The 17,389-nt window shown below is 41.1% G+C and overlaps 2 protein-coding genes and 1 long non-coding RNA gene across 57 annotated transcripts in view; 2 read left to right on the top strand and 1 right to left on the bottom strand.

Moving 5' to 3' along the window:
- The window catches only part of LOC139614611 (uncharacterized), a 73,364-nt gene extending 62,096 nt beyond the window's left edge, over positions 1–11,268 (top strand). Inside the window, exon 3 of the long non-coding RNA XR_011687102.1 lies at positions 11,154–11,268. This is a non-coding gene — a long non-coding RNA (uncharacterized lncRNA). The remainder of the gene's footprint in view (positions 1–11,153) is intronic.
- On the bottom strand, positions 831–12,856 carry sh3bgr (SH3 domain binding glutamate-rich protein). 50 transcript variants are annotated; one of them, XM_071471980.1, is made up of 13 exons: positions 12,722–12,856; positions 11,463–11,648; positions 11,178–11,258; positions 10,068–10,157; positions 8,292–8,489; positions 7,698–7,721; positions 7,591–7,611; positions 6,350–6,373; positions 5,880–5,906; positions 4,235–4,261; positions 3,072–3,101; positions 2,479–2,540; positions 831–1,562 (listed from the first exon to the last, which is right to left on the bottom strand). In XM_071471980.1, the coding sequence occupies exons 1-12, from the start codon at positions 12,764–12,766 to the stop codon at positions 2,523–2,525; spliced, it is 771 nt and encodes a 256-aa protein (XP_071328081.1). In that variant the 5' UTR covers positions 12,767–12,856; the 3' UTR covers positions 831–1,562; positions 2,479–2,522. The 50 variants fall into 50 exon arrangements, with proteins under 50 accessions (XP_071328081.1, XP_071328080.1, XP_071328110.1 ...); XM_071471979.1 differs by having other exon boundaries at positions 8,277–8,489; XM_071472009.1 differs by lacking the exon at positions 8,292–8,489 and having other exon boundaries at positions 7,698–7,718.
- On the top strand, positions 11,375–17,326 carry LOC139614599 (lebercilin-like protein). 6 transcript variants are annotated; one of them, XM_071471971.1, is made up of 9 exons: positions 11,375–11,435; positions 13,976–14,259; positions 14,369–14,640; positions 14,942–15,184; positions 15,364–15,501; positions 15,947–16,016; positions 16,115–16,242; positions 16,369–16,480; positions 16,721–17,326. In XM_071471971.1, the coding sequence occupies exons 1-9, from the start codon at positions 11,413–11,415 to the stop codon at positions 17,140–17,142; spliced, it is 1,692 nt and encodes a 563-aa protein (XP_071328072.1). In that variant the 5' UTR covers positions 11,375–11,412; the 3' UTR covers positions 17,143–17,326. The 6 variants fall into 6 exon arrangements, with proteins under 6 accessions (XP_071328072.1, XP_071328071.1, XP_071328069.1 ...); XM_071471970.1 differs by lacking the exon at positions 11,375–11,435 and adding an exon at positions 12,937–13,066 and having other exon boundaries at positions 13,988–14,259; XM_071471968.1 differs by lacking the exon at positions 11,375–11,435 and adding an exon at positions 12,993–13,132 and having other exon boundaries at positions 13,988–14,259.
- The last annotated feature ends 63 nt before the right edge of the window (positions 17,327–17,389 follow it).

The raw sequence follows: 17,389 nt of genomic DNA on the forward strand, positions 1-17,389 counted from the left end.
ACAATGTATTGTTAAAGATTAAACCGGTGGTTGCTAACTTTTTTGAATGGTAAGCGCCTTATAAAAAGTCACATACATACACAAAGTAATCCAAGTCTGTGTAGCAGACCTCTGTTTTATCATTTAATCATTTAATCATCTCATGAACCCACAGATTTGTTGTTAGTCTCTGAGGAGGACTTGACCTCTAGGCCTAAACTATCAAATTGTGTGTAAAGTAGTTAACATAGGCATCACCCTGACCAGGTACAACAATAAAATGCTGCTTAAACAATGATGCATTATTATATTATTATTCACAACCTAATAATGTAACTCACTGTTTAAAATATCAGTCACTTATTTTTCTCTCTAATGAGTACATATACTTTCTATACTTAGCACATTTTGCTTTTAATACCTCTGTACTTTTACTTAAGTAAAGCATCAGAGCACTTCTTCCATTACTGCACCTTCCAACTCTACACCAAACTTTCCATCTGTTTGTGTCTTCATTCTCAAATTAAACAATGAGCAAATTCCTCAGTTGTTATTTTTAGTTCCTGTACAGTGGTGGTCCTGTGTCGATGACAAGCTATTATAAGTAAATTTAGCATATTAACAATGCTTAGATGGTATAATGAGATAACTGCAGTACATGCCTGGTCATTTTTTCCCATGTCATCTAATAATAACTGTGTAAGTTCTCCACCTCTATTCAGAATCTCCAGGGACAAGGCATTAGCTTTCCTGTTGGCCCCAACACTGCTCACACAGCACAATGATCCATTGATTCATAAATATGCCAACAAAAGAGCTTAAAATAAAACAAAATAGAGCCACAGAGGGTGTTTTTTTTTACCAGTCTACTTTATTGCATTTTCAATTGCATCCAGGACGGTCTTAGTCACATGTTTTACTCTTCATTCAACAAAGTGCATTGATTAGACAGCAGTATTGGCAGAAGTAATTGTAGTGGTGGTGTAGTAGTTTGCAATCCTGTAGTATGTGTGTATTTCCTTTCTCATGTGGCCATTAGAAGTCTTAGTTTGCATTCATACATTCAGCTGATGGAAGGAGTCATCAAGGCACAACATCGTAATAAAAGTACAGGACACTTGCTAGAGAGTGAGTTGTGAACCTTTGAATCTGAACGCCAGAGGGCACAAGCTAAGGTATGCCAGGGTAGTATTTTATTTGAAAAGGTCACTGCCTCTTTGTGTTAGAAAACTAGAATCTCTAAAAGTAAAACATGAGAAATATGTTTGAATTTAACAAAATAACTGTTGGTGCATTTTACAAAAGCTCCTCATTAAAAACAAGCCGACAGCTCTAAGCTACTCTGCACATTTTCATTACAGAATGACTCTACACGCAAAATATAAAAATTAAGTCAACATTGCAGTCAAAAGGGATGGGGGTTGCAAATGTAGGGTTAGGACTTCTCAGTTTGGCGCCTTCAAGCACATGTCTGATGGTTTCCAGTGGGGGTCCAGTGCGGCCTTGGGGAGTGGTGGCAGGGGCGGTCTGAGGGGGTCAAGCATCAGGGGTCAGGGAGAGGCTGAACAGGAGGCTCCTTCAGGCTGAAACACAAGACAAACAAATAAAAAAAAAAATTGAGGTCACACATTTCTGAGTTGTCTGTGGTGGCTGAGGGAGCCACCACTACCGCTACAGCTGTGCCACCCAGCCAGCCCGCTCCTCTGGAGGCAAATCTGAAGCTCACTTAGCAGCTTCCTCTAACAAGGCGTGACAGGGGCTCGCAGGGGTTGGGAGACAGCAGAGGGAGGAGGGAGAGAATCATTGCCATTCCTTCAAAGCCCACATTGTAGCTCTTCCTGCAGTGGGTCATAGTTGCCTGACACGCACAGAGGAACTGAGGAACAGGCTTTGAAGATTAGCATTATTATTATTATTATCGTCACCATCATCATCATCACTATCACTGCCTCAGAGGGACACCAAAAAAAAAAGGAATTGTGAGATGTTTTTGTTACAGCTCCAGATGCTCCCCAGGCACTGTGTGTGCTCACTGAAGCTGTTTGCAGATGGAGACAGTAGTGGCAGTTCCCCCTGTAAACAGGCTGCTGCATTATTTTGTTTCCTCTGACTGAACATCTCAAAGTGCAAGTCAACGGAAAACAAAAGACAACCAAGGTGAAGCAAGGAGAGTATCGGCAGATTTATGCGTCCTATATGTAAAGGCAAGAACATTACATTATAATGAATATTATTACTGCTTCATAGGGACAGTGTATAGTGAAGATAAAGCAGACACATTGAGTAATACAGTGGCCTTTGATTTGACTGCAGGGGCAAAGAGGCACACAGAAGAATACGGGATTATCTGTTTAATTAATCTGGTTACATAAATGCCAAATATGAAAGGGGACTTATTCATGGTGATGTTTTCAACCAGCTCACATTATGTTGCACTGCCCTCCAGTGGTAAAGCAGAAGCATTAAAACAAGACAGCAGTGAGAGAAGAAGCAATTTACCTTGACAGTTGTAAGTCAACATCATCCACATCTCCTGGCTTTAATTACTCAGCCTCTTCCTCCTGGTAAAAGAAATAATCACGGAGTTAAGGGAAGCAATAAAAGATGACCGAGGTAGAGGATCAGCAAGAATGTACTAAAGTCAGTGTTTTAAGTTCCTTAGGTTATTATACTACTTCTTAAATTGTTCTGGTGGCAAAATCAGTCATTTCTGTTCCAAAACAAACAATCCCAGTGAAAATTGGGGCGGCCTATTGCTTTCATCCCCTTCACCTCATTGATCTGTGTCAGATCCACTGCAGGGGGGATTCATGGATTTAAGAAAAAAGATTACAGTTGGAGATGCTTGGGTTGTTGCATAATTAAAAGCAATGATTCATCTGACAGAGATTGCATAAAAAAAGGCTTCCCTCTAAAACAACTATTGTGTCTCTTGCTGCTCCCCACCCAGACTACTAAATCCAACATAAACCAGTCATTACTGGGGCTGAACTATCAAGATGTTCTTTTTAATGTGTTTTTGTGTTCCACACAGATCCACAACAACAAGTTTTTGCAGGCAGATCAAGCAGTTCTTTGCGCTGTAATACTACCTGTGGTTCTTCCAAGTCTTCTTCTTCTTCCTTTGACACATTAAAAAGAAAAAGAAAGAAAGAAGGGGGCAGTGTGAAGTCATGGTCCAAATGGCAGGAAGGTGAGAGGACTTCACATGTTAGTGGCTGTAGCGAGGGGCGGGTTAAAAATGGAGAAGTGATCCGAGAGAAGTGCAGTCAGAAGGAATGAGAGAGACTAAGGAAACTAATGACCTGTGGATATCTGTATATTCTGAGATGACCTGTGTGAGACAAGAGTGGTCCTTAAGACAGGGGGCACCATATAAGATGTTTTAACTATGTTACTACATGTTGTTATATGTTGCATTTAAGTGAAATCCCTCAAGCTGCTCTGACTCTTCCTTGTTAGCACAGTTTGATAACTGCCGTCTTGCAGTAAACAACACGCTCACCGAGGGACAAAGGGAGTTGACATCATTACCCATAATTAGCTGCCACTCGGTTCCATCTAGTGGTACAACTAAAGGTAGTTAGTACCAAAACACTGTCACACAAACAGACCTACACCACCTGGAAACAAATTTGGCAGCAACATACATATTTTTCTGTACTGTTTTCCCTCTTAGTATTGCGCAGTACAAGAGGTGCTCCATCTCCTCCATCCTCTTTGGAACTTGTCACATCCACTTTGTGTCAGTGCTCTTGGCAAAAAGAAGCAAAAGCCATGACTTCTTAAAAAAAAAAAAAAAAAAGAAGAAGAAAGAAAAGAGCACGTCCCCCCTGTCAAGTCAGTGTGTCCCCTGACCGTGCAACATAACTAAAGTGAGAACATGTCCAAGTTATGCTCATGTGCACACAGGCAGAGACAAACAACACAACACAACTTTCCACCTGTTCTTAAGGAATCAAAACAAAAAAAGGAAAACTGTCTTGGCAGGCTCAGAGAAAATGCCTACATGAATGTTTCGTAACCCCCACTACAACACCTCACTAACAACAAATCCTGTGTGGCGTCATCTCTGAAGTAATTGTGCACTGAACCGCATGATGCAAGACAGCCTTGGGGAGAGACAGTAGAAAAGTTAACATAAACCTGTACATACAGTCTTTGTATGCAATCAAATCATGCAAAAAAATCCAGTCCCAAGTCCCAACAGGATTCACACCATGCAAAACATGGAGACGGTGAAATCCAAATATACCTCTTGTACTTCAGCCTCTTCTTCTTCCTATGGAAGATTAAATCAGGTGGTGTTTAGTATGTGAACATCAACAGGAAGTTATGATAATACCCAACCTAATGGCCTGTATATGACTGCTATTTCTGTTACCTCACTTAATCCACCTAAAGTTCAAGTAAAATATTGTCATATTCATCATGCTGCACACCATCAGGCATCTCTATGGAAAAAAAAATCTACAAGTCCATGCAGCACAGAGAGAGAGAGAGAGAAGTAGGAGGGAGGACAGTGAAACTCTCTAGTCGATAAGGCCAAAATACAAAACAATACAAGACGCCACAAACCACAAGAAACTACCTCACTGCCTTGTTCGTCTTGCTCCTGCAAGAAAGGAAGGACAACAACAACAAAATAGATGGAAAGGTGGAAAGGAGAGAAGGCAAAGCAAAGCAAAGCAGTGGAGCATACGAGACAGAAGATCAGGCAGAGGCTGGAATGTCTCAGAGAGGCAGAGACCTTTCAACACAGCACTCTACAGACGATTTAACCAGATTTTTTTTTTTTTTTATCCTGGATTAACTGCACTCTAAAGCATGTGGATCCTTATTTCAAGTTTGGTCAGTACTGAAATCTCCAGGGGTCTAACCTTGAGTTAAGTGCTGTGTGGAAAAGTGTCAAACTGATCACTGAAAGAGTATTGAAACTTGCAACCTTGTGGTCAGATATTTATGTTCCTTGTGAAAAACAGTGTGCGAGCAAGTGCGTAACTTTGGTTTCATTAATGGAGAGGGGCACAATGAAATCAGTAAATCAGTGGTCTTCCTGTGTGTCCCCTGACAAAACCCTGGGCAAAAAAAGGTCCACAGAGAATTTACAGCTGATGATGAAGCTCAGTGTCAGCACACAGTGATAATTGAAGGCTATAAATGAATCAGTATTCTGTCATCTGGATTATTAGAGAGTAAGACACTGTTCAAAGATATTGTAGTCAGTAAATCAAACTGAAACTGTAAAAGTGAGTTAAAAAAATAAGATTTTAAAAAGTGAGAGGGACACCAACCCCACCCCCAAACCCACAGTGGAAACTACATCCCTGTGTGTGAGTGCATGCTCAAATGTGTATATATGAGGTAGAGAGTCATTAAGACATATTGTAAATTCAAAATTCAATAGATGGAACTAATGTAACATAAGTGATGAAAGGGACTTTACATTACGAAGTAAATTACATTATTATTTTATAATTATGATTTTTTATATTGGCAATTTCTTTTTGACAATCACTGGAGGCCATAGTTTATTCATCACTGCATCACTACATATATAAGTGCAGATAGAGAGCACACACTTGAGGCTACAAGCAAAACCTCTTGGTATGGCCAACAGTGTTGTCAAGTATCTTACATTTTATTCGAACTCTGAACTTTGTTACCACAGATGCCTTGCTGCTCGTCTAGCTATGTGATTGGTCCCTTTTGGCCTGACAGCATGGCAAACTGCGCAAATACCCTTAGACCTTCTGGAATATCCTCGGTGAGACAAGATGTACTAACGACTAGTGAAGAAGAAAGCTGAATAGCTTGATGACTACAAGGGACAGGTGAAAAAAGACAAGACGAACTGAAGAGGGCTAGGGGCAGGTAAAAAAAATATTACATGAATCTACCTCAAGCTGTCGTAGCTCTTCTTCCTCCTATAAGAAATAACAGATAGCAGGTCAGCAGGCTGTGTGGGGAGCAAAAGAGCACCACAGGCATGCGCTACAGAACAGTCTTCTGATTTAGGATGGAAACTACGGGGATAGTTGAGGTTGTCAGGAAGCAGCAACAGGACTGGGGAGAAATGAGGAATGGGATGTTAGCAGAGAGAGAGAGAGAGGTAAACAAAATAGAAAAAATAAAAATGGAGGAGAGTGATGAAGAGAGAACAAATAGAGAGGGGGGAAATGAAAGGTGTAGTCTTGAAGTGAGCAAATCAAAGAGAATACAGATGAGTGGGAACAGCAGACCAAGACCCCCTCCCCGCCACCCTAACTCAACCAGAGCAGCCTCCCCTGACCTCTGCACCATCAAACCCACACTGCTGATGACTATAGGGAGGAACCGCAGAGAGAGACGATCACCGACGCACAGTTACCTCTGACTGCAAATCCTCTTCCTCCTGGAGGGAGCAAACCAAGAGATGGACAAAAGGGCAAAGAAGTGGTCAAATGCCATATGGCGTGTGCACGAGGAACATGGCTGGTGTGAACACCAGCAGAAGGACCTCTGAAACTGTTGCATCTAAGTGATGTGAATCGAGTGAAGTGATTTAAATGGACTGAGGAAATGTGTTACTTCTTCAGCCACCTTAAGTAGCAGATGGATATAGATGTGTGGATCAGCCAATCACTGCAGTGTGAGCTATAAAGTTGGAGTATGTTTCACAGTAAAAACCAACTGCCAAAGCCTCGAGCTCAAAGTTAATGGTAGCATTTCTGAATATATTTGTGTATTTTGAGGGGCAAATCAACAGTTAAATCAACAATCATCCTCAAAATGTCTCGTCATAGATATTTTTTTCAGTGCTGTAAAGGTTTAAGGTTAAATTAGTTGGTATGAATGGTTCATGACATGCATTTCTACCACAAGAGTTGTTTTCCTAACAAATTGCCCAAAAGACGTTAAAATGCTGACATTCAGATGATTGTTTTAGAGGCTACAAAATTTAAACAAAAAGTACTCCAATCCCACATTAGCATGAGCAGCTACTACACTGGTGAAAAGTAGCTTAGGAAAAAAAGACCAGCCATAGTCAATATAGCTGCCCATCTTCTGCCAAAGGTACTGGACATTAGGAATAATGAGTACTACTACTCATTATATTTGTGGTGTGGAAGTGAGGGAAATGAAAATTTCAAACATATATCATAACATATAACATAACATATATGGACACAAAAAAAAGTAGCGTACTGCTTGAGCAAAGAGACTACTGTTTGAAAAACAATGCAAAGCAGTTTGTGATATCCACTATCATTATGAAGGAAGACTTTTGTTACATGATTATTAATCTGGCTTTCAGACTCAGCTTTCAAACCCTACAAGTTCAGCTCATGTTAGTGCTTATTATCTTAGGCGACATTCTCAGATTAAGGATCTGGCAAACCGACATGGCTGGGCAGCGCCGGTGAAGACAGGTCATAGCACTGACTCTAAACCAGCAACTACTGCTAAGACAAGAAAGTATTAGTTCATGAACATCCACTGAATGTATTTCACATGCACTCCATGGTATGCAATTAATCATGTGTGTAATAATAGCTTGAAATAATTAAACATATATGACGTCTACACCCTTCACATTTGGCACCAAGAACACACAGAGTCCCTTCTTACCCTGTCATCATCAGCTTCCTCCTGTTAAAGAAAAGAGAAGAAAATCACTGAATACACAGTCGCTTTCACCTTTGAACTGAGTGCTCATAAGCTTTCCAGGAACTCACCTGTTCTTCCTCTGCATTAGCCTGCTGAAAGAGGAGACAGACACTTCAGTATTGTAGCAGTATTGACTGAATATCCAAACTGAGACACACCGACACACCATGAACAGGACTGTTAATGGTGAATGTGTTTGCGGTGCAATGTGGGTTGAACCATCAAGACAAGTGGTAACAGTGTCAGGAGTAAGATATAAAGCGAAGTGAGAAATGAAGGTAAATTAAATGTGAACAGAAACACATAGAAAGTCACAAAAAACAGGTTAAACGTCCAGTGGTGCTAAAGGGACAAATTGGGAAAGTTGAAGAGGAATGTTGCAAATCGTGGGTTAGTAAACGATTGAATCCAGAGGGAGACTCGAGGAGGAGATGCAGTACAGGGGAAACAGGAACTTAAAAAGGAGGCAAACCCTTGATGTGGAGGAAAGAGACAACATTAAAAGGAAAGTGTAGATACTGAGGGGAGAAAAACAGAGCATTCCAGGAATGATGGGAAGGTGGAGGAAGAAGACGTTCAAAACACTCAAGAAACGGAGGGAGAGGCAAAACAGCGGGGAGGCTGGATTCTAGCTAAGTGGCAATTACTGTGTCTTCTGTGACCTCGTCTGTTTCCTCCAATGCCTCCTCCTCCTCTGCGGGGCCTTTGTCTCCTGCTGTTTCTTCCTCCATGGCTTCATCATCTGCAGTCTCTCCTTCTGCTACCTCCCCCTCCTCCTCACCTTCCTCCTTCTCATCTGCTGCCTGTGCCTGCTCCTCCTTGCTGTGTGCATCCCCGTTACGCTCCTCCACTGGAACCTCCTTATTGTGAGGCGAAAACAACAACTGGTGATCAAGGGCAACAAATGATGTGATTAAAAAAAAAATTTGAATATTAATTGCATAGTTGTTCAGGTAGTGCTTGAAACTGCACCACGACTGTGAGTTCATCAGTTGTGAAGGTTCAGAAGCTTAAAATGTAGGTGATAGTTAATCCTGGGAATAAAGCGGAGGAGGGAAGGAGGAGTAGCAGTTAAAAGGAGGAGACTTAAGTGTCAGTACCCTTCATGGAAATCAGATGTTTGGAATGCTGCATCATGAATTGTCACAGGTGAAAATCAGTCATGGCCTTAAAGGAATAGTTCACACTTAATCACTACTCTCAGTGGTCAGTTAGTTTATCTTAGCTTAGCACAAAGGCTGGAAACATATGGAAACAGCTAGCCTTCCTATGGTGTTTCTTTAATCCGTGCAATAATTTGAGTGTATGAGTAACAGTTTTCTGGTTTATGAGGTGTAATGTGCCAGACTATTACAGATTAAACTAGAAGCACTCATCAGAGCGCATACCTCCGCTAATGCCTAACATTTTCTTCCACCACATCTGGATTATTATCTGGACCTGCACCGAATTGTACAAGCTCTCAACATTAATGTCTGATTTTTTTTCAGACAGATTTATTTTAGAGCTTTATTGGTGCTAGTCTGTGGATTTTGATATCTTTGGACAGAGCCAAGCTAGCTGTTTCCACCAGTCTTTTTGCTAAGCTGAGCTACCAGGCTGCTGGTGATAGCTTCACAAGCAAATAAGCTTATTCTCCAAAATTCTCCAGAACTGCTCCTCTCATCAGTGTAGTCACCAGTATTTGATAAATAAGCAGTAAAAGCAGATATGCAACTGAAATCCTGCTGGAAGCAAAATACAGCTAAAGTGAAGTGAATGTGCGCTTTTCTGTATGCAGCACTGAATGAAATCCTGTGGGATTAGAGAGAGGAAGGTTCAGCTAGGCAGGGCTCTTCAGTTGTGTTTTTAGCAAACAGTACGACAAAAAAAGACAATAAGATAAAGTATATAGGTGGAATAACATCCTGCTTATGAGGAATGTTTGGTTGCAAGTCCTTCACTTAGAATTGGAGGCAACAAAAATATTAATTCCATTTTAAAGGTTAATGCAGAGTCAAGGTCAGCTGGGAGGAAAAATGTTAAGACAATCTCTGGAACCAAGAAGTGTAAAAGACACAAAATGCTTTTTAAACATATGCCTTGAACAAAACATTAATAAAGAAACAAAACATCAAACCAAACATATTTCACTTTGTAAAGTACTAACTGGATTGTAGGTGCATGATGCTTCACAACTCTGTGGTCCTCTGAGTGATGCAGTGCCGGAGTGTTATAATGGCAAGTCGGTACATTGTGTTACTGTGGAGTAAAATTTTTCACTCATGCAAAGCACAAAAAGATTAGTCAGTGGATGACTGGGACAAGAGGTAATGGAAAGTCAGTTCACGTCAACAGGTTTGGACAGAGGGGAAAATGTTAAGTAACACTGGATGGAAAGGAAAAGGTGAGACACAGTGAAAAGACACAAAACATGAGGGAAGTAACGACGGCATTACTATTGAGTCATCAAGGTTTCCCTCTGCATTAGTTTCCTCAACATGGGTCCCGTTCTCCACAATGTGCGCCTCGTCGGCCTGCACTGCCTCCTGTGCCAATGAAATGATCAGGTTTATCACAAGGGTATCACACAGAATCAGCCCTTGAAATTAACTGCTGGGATCACCAGCCAATATTGTATTATTTCAATATTTCAAGTTACAGCCTCTATGCATATTGGTGTTTCCTTTTCAATATATTTAACAGTGAAATAAAAAATACATGACAGATTTGGAAAATTATAGCCTCAGTCTGAAGTTCTTCAGTCTGATATAACTCACCAGGGTGTCCGTTTGTGTACATTTTTTTGTGAAATGGCCTCAAATATTCTGGTGTAAAGATCATCAAACACTGCAATGCTTTGAATTTAAGTTTGATGTCGTTATGTTATGTTGTTGTTATAAGATGGACTATTTAGACGTGCTCACTTTGATTTCTCTAATAGGTTACAATTAAAACATGACATGCTTTATCAGTCATTTATGAGCTTTGTTGTAGACATTACAGTCTGACAACATGATTATGTGAGGTATGGACCCTGGTTTTCTCCACAGTATTTTGGATGTTGCTTAAAAATGCTTGTGCAGCTTTCCGGCTCTGGTCTAAATTAGTTTGGCTGTCTTGTAAATCCATGCGGGCTGCAAGCAAGCTATATGCATGACACAATAATAAAAACTTCATTACATGGGCAAGTGTTTGGTGTTAAGTTAAAACTCTGCACAGGGCTTTAAAGTCTTTTAACACCTTGATGATTTCTCGATAAAATTAATTCAGTAGATTGCACAGTTTGTAATGATAAATGAGATATTTGCCAAATTGTTTGAGACAAGTAGGTGTTGAATTAGTTGTATTGTTCAAGCAGTTAAAATCCTAAAGGAATGCTAACAATGTATCATAATATCACATAATATCAATAACATCTATACTAAGTATTTCTGAAAGCCAAACCAGAATTGCATGCTGTCCCACCACAGCAGATTTACATCCTAGCATAGGGGTAAATGAAAATAGATTTTAATAGATTTTTTTTTTTTTTTTTTACACAGTGGAAAACGGAAAAAAGTTCCAACCTTTGATCCAGGAGGAGGCGGCAGCCCCAGGAAAGAATACACTAAGTTGTCCTCCTTGGCATCAAAGAATGTGTCGTAGTCCTGCAGGAAAGTATGAGAAAACATTCTGTAAAAATAAAAAATCCACTCATCTTTTATTTCTACTTAATCATTACGCACAAAGTATTTATACATTCTGTGCTATTCTGCAGAGGCCCCACATCTTGGATTGACATCTGGATCCAACCGCTGGCTAATGAACAACAAGTCTGAAGAATAGTGAGTCCCTGCTGTGAATATACCCACCCCACAGTAGCTCTCTTCGTTGAAGATCTGGGGGGGCAGGGGGATGCCGTTGGCGGGCTTCTTCTCCTCGGGGACATTCTGCCTCATCCACATGCGGTTCTCCTCGTTGCACGCAATGTCCAACTGAGTGTAGTCCACTTTAAGAGCCTCCAGGAAGGCAACCACATCTTGCTGCTTCTTCTTGATCTGAGAAGGAGGAAAATTAATAGCATAATATTGATTGCACAGTGTGGGGAGAAGGCTGTGATATTTAACTTTAAAGATTAAACATGGGGCACACTGCATGATTCAAATCATGGGTGGAATGGGTTCAAAATAAGGCACATGACTTTTCCCTCCCTCCCAGTCTTCTGTCCTACCACATAAATATATGAACTAAGGCTCTTATAAATAGTTGATCGACAGAAAATTAACCACCAACTATTCTGATAATCTATTACTCATTTAAGTTATTTATTTGCTAGTTTGACCTTATAATGTGTGAGCATATGCTGCTTTTCATCATTTAGAATTGAATATCTTTTCATTTTGGGCTTTCGTGCTGTGAATAATTGCTAATTATAGCCTGAAAACAATTAATTTACTAGTAGAAAAGACACGAATTGTCCTCCACTCATCTCTTAATTGCAGTATGGGGAGCTTGAACCTTTCCCAGCATAAACTCAGTGATGCTCTACAAACAAGCAAACTCTGAACAAACAAACCAGGTCTCTCTGCTGTGAGACAGCAGCCCTGTCCAAGTGGGCCACCATGCCACCACTAGGCCAGTTCAAGCTGCTTATTTAGCTTTGCCAAAAGTAGATCAAGAGGATGAATTCTCCCTCCCTGCAGCAGTTATCACCCCACCTTGTGTGTAGACAGTTGCTTCAACAGATATATGATCACAGATTGTTTAAAAAAGCTGTTTCTTGTGGGCAAAAATCTCTCCCATGTAGTCTGAAGCGTTTGGTTACCGGGGTCCGAGACATGAACAAGTTTGGGAGCCCCTGTTCTAGAAAGCTCTGCATATGAATCAGGTCGACTTGCGAGGTAATTAAACGGGGCAGTGAATCACACTTCAAGCATAAACCCACACAACAATCAAGTCACACACATGTCATCAGGCTTTAGATACGCGAAATGAAAGGCGAGTGACATTCATTTTGAGGTTTAACGCTGTTGAGCCAGTGCGGGTGAACGTCCTGATCTGGTTCAGAGCAGCGAGCAACAAGCAGCAAAGTTCAGTCTGATGAGAAAGCAGCCACTGGCTGGATGCTTACCGCAGTGGATCCCGATGAAGAGGCGAGGAATACTTTGATAACCATTATTTTACAATATATGTTGTAGTTTGCAACAAGTAGGCTCTTAAAGGAGCAGGCAGCCTCCTCTATTATTAGACCGGACCCAGGACGGAGGGAGACTGAGATCACACACACTCACACACACAAACACACAAAAACACCCACCCACCCACACACACACACACACACACACACACACACTATTGAGGCTATTTTTGTCCCCAGGCTCCATCAGTGCAGGATTGGTGGGATGGCCCCTAGGGGCGCAGCGCCACACGGACTGATTGGCAACTTCAGCTGTCTGTCGGCGCCGGGGACAGTGAGGTCCGTCTCAGGTCTCCGGCTGAGTTCATATATGGACAGAAATAGCACTGACCAGCACTGTAGGCTGTGAGTCTTTGGTTTCCAAACGCAGGAGCTCGGACCTGTTAAAGGTTCTCGATTAGGATCCCAAACAGAATGAGAAATTGTTGAATTAATTCAGTAGAGGTGGTTGTGAAACTGAGATAATGTAAATTAGATGTAGTGTGGGCCTAGTTGTTGTTTTTATCTACAATGTTAGTTAGAATATTAATATTAATATTACTCATTATTTAAAATGTGTATTTTTCAAAAATGTTTAGGAAGGAATTGTGTAACCTTAATTCAAAATACAAAAATAAAATAAAAATAAAATTAGAATGAGTGTCTTGCGTTGATATATAGTCTAGCCTATAGATGTGCTAGCATATATATTTTATAGCTTGTAACTTCAGTAGTTGTGTAGTAGTGATTCTTTTCCAAGCTGGTTTGGAGCTTTAATCATTTTTCTTTTCGTCTCCACGACAACCGTGAGTGTCTTTACAAAACAGCCCATGGCAACCATTGATCCACTTATTTATTAACTAAATACTCACAACTGGATGCAAGTAGCTTAAGTGAAAATAACAGCGTTGCCTGTCCTGCAGTAGTGAGCAACAAGAGCACAAAGAGAGCTCCTCTCAAAAGCAAGGAGAAGGTAAGATGCTCTCATTTTTCAGGGTCCACCAGTTACAACTAGGAAGACCCAATGAGCCCTAAGCTGAGGATGAAGGAAACTTTATTTTATGCAACTCAGTCAGTTCAACAGGATTATAGGGACCAAAGAGAATATGTGTTATTTTTTTGTGATCCTTGAGCTAGAAAGCTCCAAAAGGAACTCATTTTATTTGATGTAAGTTCATGTTAACTCTTGTGTTTTTTTTTTAACTGTAGTTTTTTCTCCAGAGTGGTAAAGCCTGTAAAAGAGTTGATGTGCGTGAGGCAGAAGAGCCTGATGCAGCCGGCCTCAGCTCCCAAGAAGGAGGGTGATGGTGATGCTGTGAGCGGCAGCACTGACACCTCCAGGTGGTCCACTCCCTCCAAACTGCACCGTGGCTCTGATAGTGCACAATACTCATCTGACTGTGAAGACCAAGCTGACCCATGCGCAGACAAGACCCCAGAAGCCAAGACAACAGACAAGTGGCTGAGATCAAAACCACCTGTGAAAAAGAAAGGTATTTTATCTAACCTGCTTTAATATGTGTGTAGTAAGAATTATACATAATGTAAATATAGTCAGTGTAACTCATATTATCATAAGAAATATTTTTGTCTCCTCTTCAGATAAAAAAGCCCATGTGGATTACAAACAGAAGACAAACTGTGCTGCACACCGCCATGTCCGGAGGTTGCCTCCGATTAAGCCCCTGCAGGTTTCAAACCCAAGGATCCAGTCTCCCCACATGAACCGCATCGGGGAGCTGAAGAGCCAGGTGTGGGATCTGCAGCAGCAGCTGAGAGAGGCACAGACTGAGAACAAACTGCTGAAGAGGCTCCAGCATCGCCACACGGTGGCACTGCAGCACTTCCAAGACTCAGAGGGCAGCATTTCACGGGTTGGTCGATTGGTTGGTTGTGTCCCTCTGGTGTCTCCCATGCTCGGTCAGATCTGAATCATTGCCAAATCACTGTGTGCACAGGAAGCTCAGAGACAAAAACAGGGCTTTTGGTGGCTATCCATCCCTAAAAGGTGGAATGCTTTTATCTGTGTGCACCATGCATTCTACAACTACTCCCATGTATTATCCAAATTTCACCAGCTATTTATTGGTTCATCTCCCCAGGCAGAAAATCGGATGAATTTTGCCTCATCTTTCTTCCAATTCTCCATTATCTTGTTGCCGTCCCTGTTCCCAGATCCTCACCAAACACAACAACGAGGTCCGAGTCCTGCAGGGGCTGCTCCGTGAGACCCGTGCCTGCCGTGACCGCCTGGCAAGGCAGCTACAGGCCACAGAAAATAAGTTGTTGAACACAAAGGCCGCTCTTCAGCATCTGCAGCTACTCAGCCAGGATCACAGCCTGCTGGAGAGGGAGGAGCTCACCCTCATGCTGTCCAAGGCCACCACTGAGCTGGAGGAGAAGGGACAGAGGATACTGGTATGGAGAGGTGGGGTGGGATGGTGATGGGTGTGTGGGAGTCCAGTGTCTCATCCACCAGAACTCAAACCAGATCCATGGTCAAAACATGTAGATTAAATTAAACCACTAGTATACTTGGGAAATAAACAGGAAGAGGAATTTAAAAACAATTTTTTCATCTCTTGCCTGTTTTCTAGGACTTGGAGAAGAATCTTGAGTTGTGCCGAGCATCGTTCAATCGCCAATTAGTCACTGAACAGAGAAAGATCAGTGAGGCGAGAAATATTTCCTGTTTTCTACAAGAGCAGATATATCAGCTGTCCAATGAAATTCAAGTAAGTTGAAAAAAGCTGTTTTTTAATTATTGCTAAAGGTTATGGGGCGAGCTGTTATCTTCTGAGATACTAGCAGTGGCCTCCACATTGTAGTAACACAATCTGCAAACAGGACCACAGGATTTGTTTTCATGTCATATCCAAAGTGAAGTCAGACTAAGCATTTGTGGGAGAATTAAGTTAGGATGGATCAATATTTATCTCAGACGACTGGCCATTAGTGATCTACTGATTGATACTGAGGGCTCAGCGCTTGTGTTTGATGCTGTAATTCCTAAAACTGAGAAAACTAAACATTACAGATTGTTATTAATGTTCTATTTCAGTGTTTTGCAGAAACAGATTTTCAAATATCGTCTGACAAACTCTCACGTGGTTGCTTATTTAAGAAAGATATATGATACCAGACTAAAAATTCATTATGATTTTGTCTCCCCCTTTACAGGACAGAAAGAGAGAACTAGATACACACAATATTTACTCCCACAGATTCCTCAAAGGATCAACCAAAAAAGGTATGCAAACATAAAAACTACTTGGCAACTCAATTTGGCCAATTTCTAATTTGTTGTCACTTAGAGGTTGTTTTCTGAGACTCGATCCTGATTTACAGGCAAAGAAAGCAACATACATCAAACAGATGGATTCGTCCTCCTCCCCACTGAGGCTGTGAGTCTTTTGGAGTTAGAAGATTCTGGGACTGAGGAGAGGCTGGAAGAGCAGGCAACCTCTGTGAACTTGGTACATGATGAAATATTGTACCTCTGAAGACTTTTCATTTATATTTTTTGTAATTTCTTTATGTTTTATCATCTAAATAATGTGAGATTTTGCTCTCATACTAATAAAGCCTGTGTGTTGTTTCAGTGTTGTTACAATCCAGTAAAGGATTCTTTGGAAGTTGAAAATCCAGAGACAGAGGATCCTGTAAATGTCACGTCAGAAGAGTATCACAAAGAAGATGCTGAGATAAATGCAGGTAATTAGTTAACTCCACATAGTGTAAACCCTACCTTAGCATGCACACATTTAAGGTCATTTGAAAGAAAAGGAAAATACCAAAGTGGTTTTTATCCACCAACAACTCTCACCAGGATATACAAACAACACAGAAAACACCACAAACATTACAATGATTAGAAGCATGGAAAAGGAGCTAAATGTTTGTTTTGTTATTGGGTCAGTGTTTTTGAAAAAGTACAAATATATTTGTTTTCAGACACCAGTGAGCAAAATAGGTATTCCAAAAAGAGCCCAGAACATCAAACTGAGCGAGACTGCACAGAAGAGAAGGAAGCATCGGAGGTATTCATCAAGGCCACGATTGTGTTAGAAGAGAAGAAACCAGAGGAACATGAAAGCGAGTCCGATATTTCAGCAAAGCCTCTGAATACAACCGAACCTATGAGAGAAGGATACAAACTCCCTAAAATCAAACGCAACTACACCTTCAATCAAACTATTGAGAACCTGCACAGTGGCAGACCTGCCTACAGCAGCGTGGATACGAGCCCCGGTGAAAGCACCGAGATCACAAAAAGGGTGGAGGCCCTCCGCAGTGGGATTTGTGAACTTTCTATTGTGGGCCTATCACCTGGGAAATCCAGGAGAGGTGGAGTGAGCAGCCCTCAGTGTGAGTAAAGGGCAGTCCAAAAAGATAGTGTAAACTGATGAGCAGCCCTTTGGTCCAAGTGAGGTCCCTGAATTAGTTGGTTAAGTTTAAGATGCCATACATGTTTGTTGTGGCTCAAATCTCAAATGTTTTTTTTTTACTTATGTATTTCTCTGAATAAATTATTTTCTGACATAAGAGATCCACACAGTCCATTGTGGTTTATCTACTTAGTTTTACTCCATTACAGTTCTACTTCAAGAAAACTACCTGACA

The sequence above is a fragment of the Trachinotus anak genome, unplaced genomic scaffold (genome assembly GCF_046630095.1).
Source record: "Trachinotus anak isolate AG129_WGS33_773 ecotype Australia unplaced genomic scaffold, CSIRO_AGI_Tana_v1 ptg000034l, whole genome shotgun sequence".
NCBI classification, from domain to species: domain Eukaryota; kingdom Metazoa; phylum Chordata; class Actinopteri; order Carangiformes; family Carangidae; genus Trachinotus; species Trachinotus anak.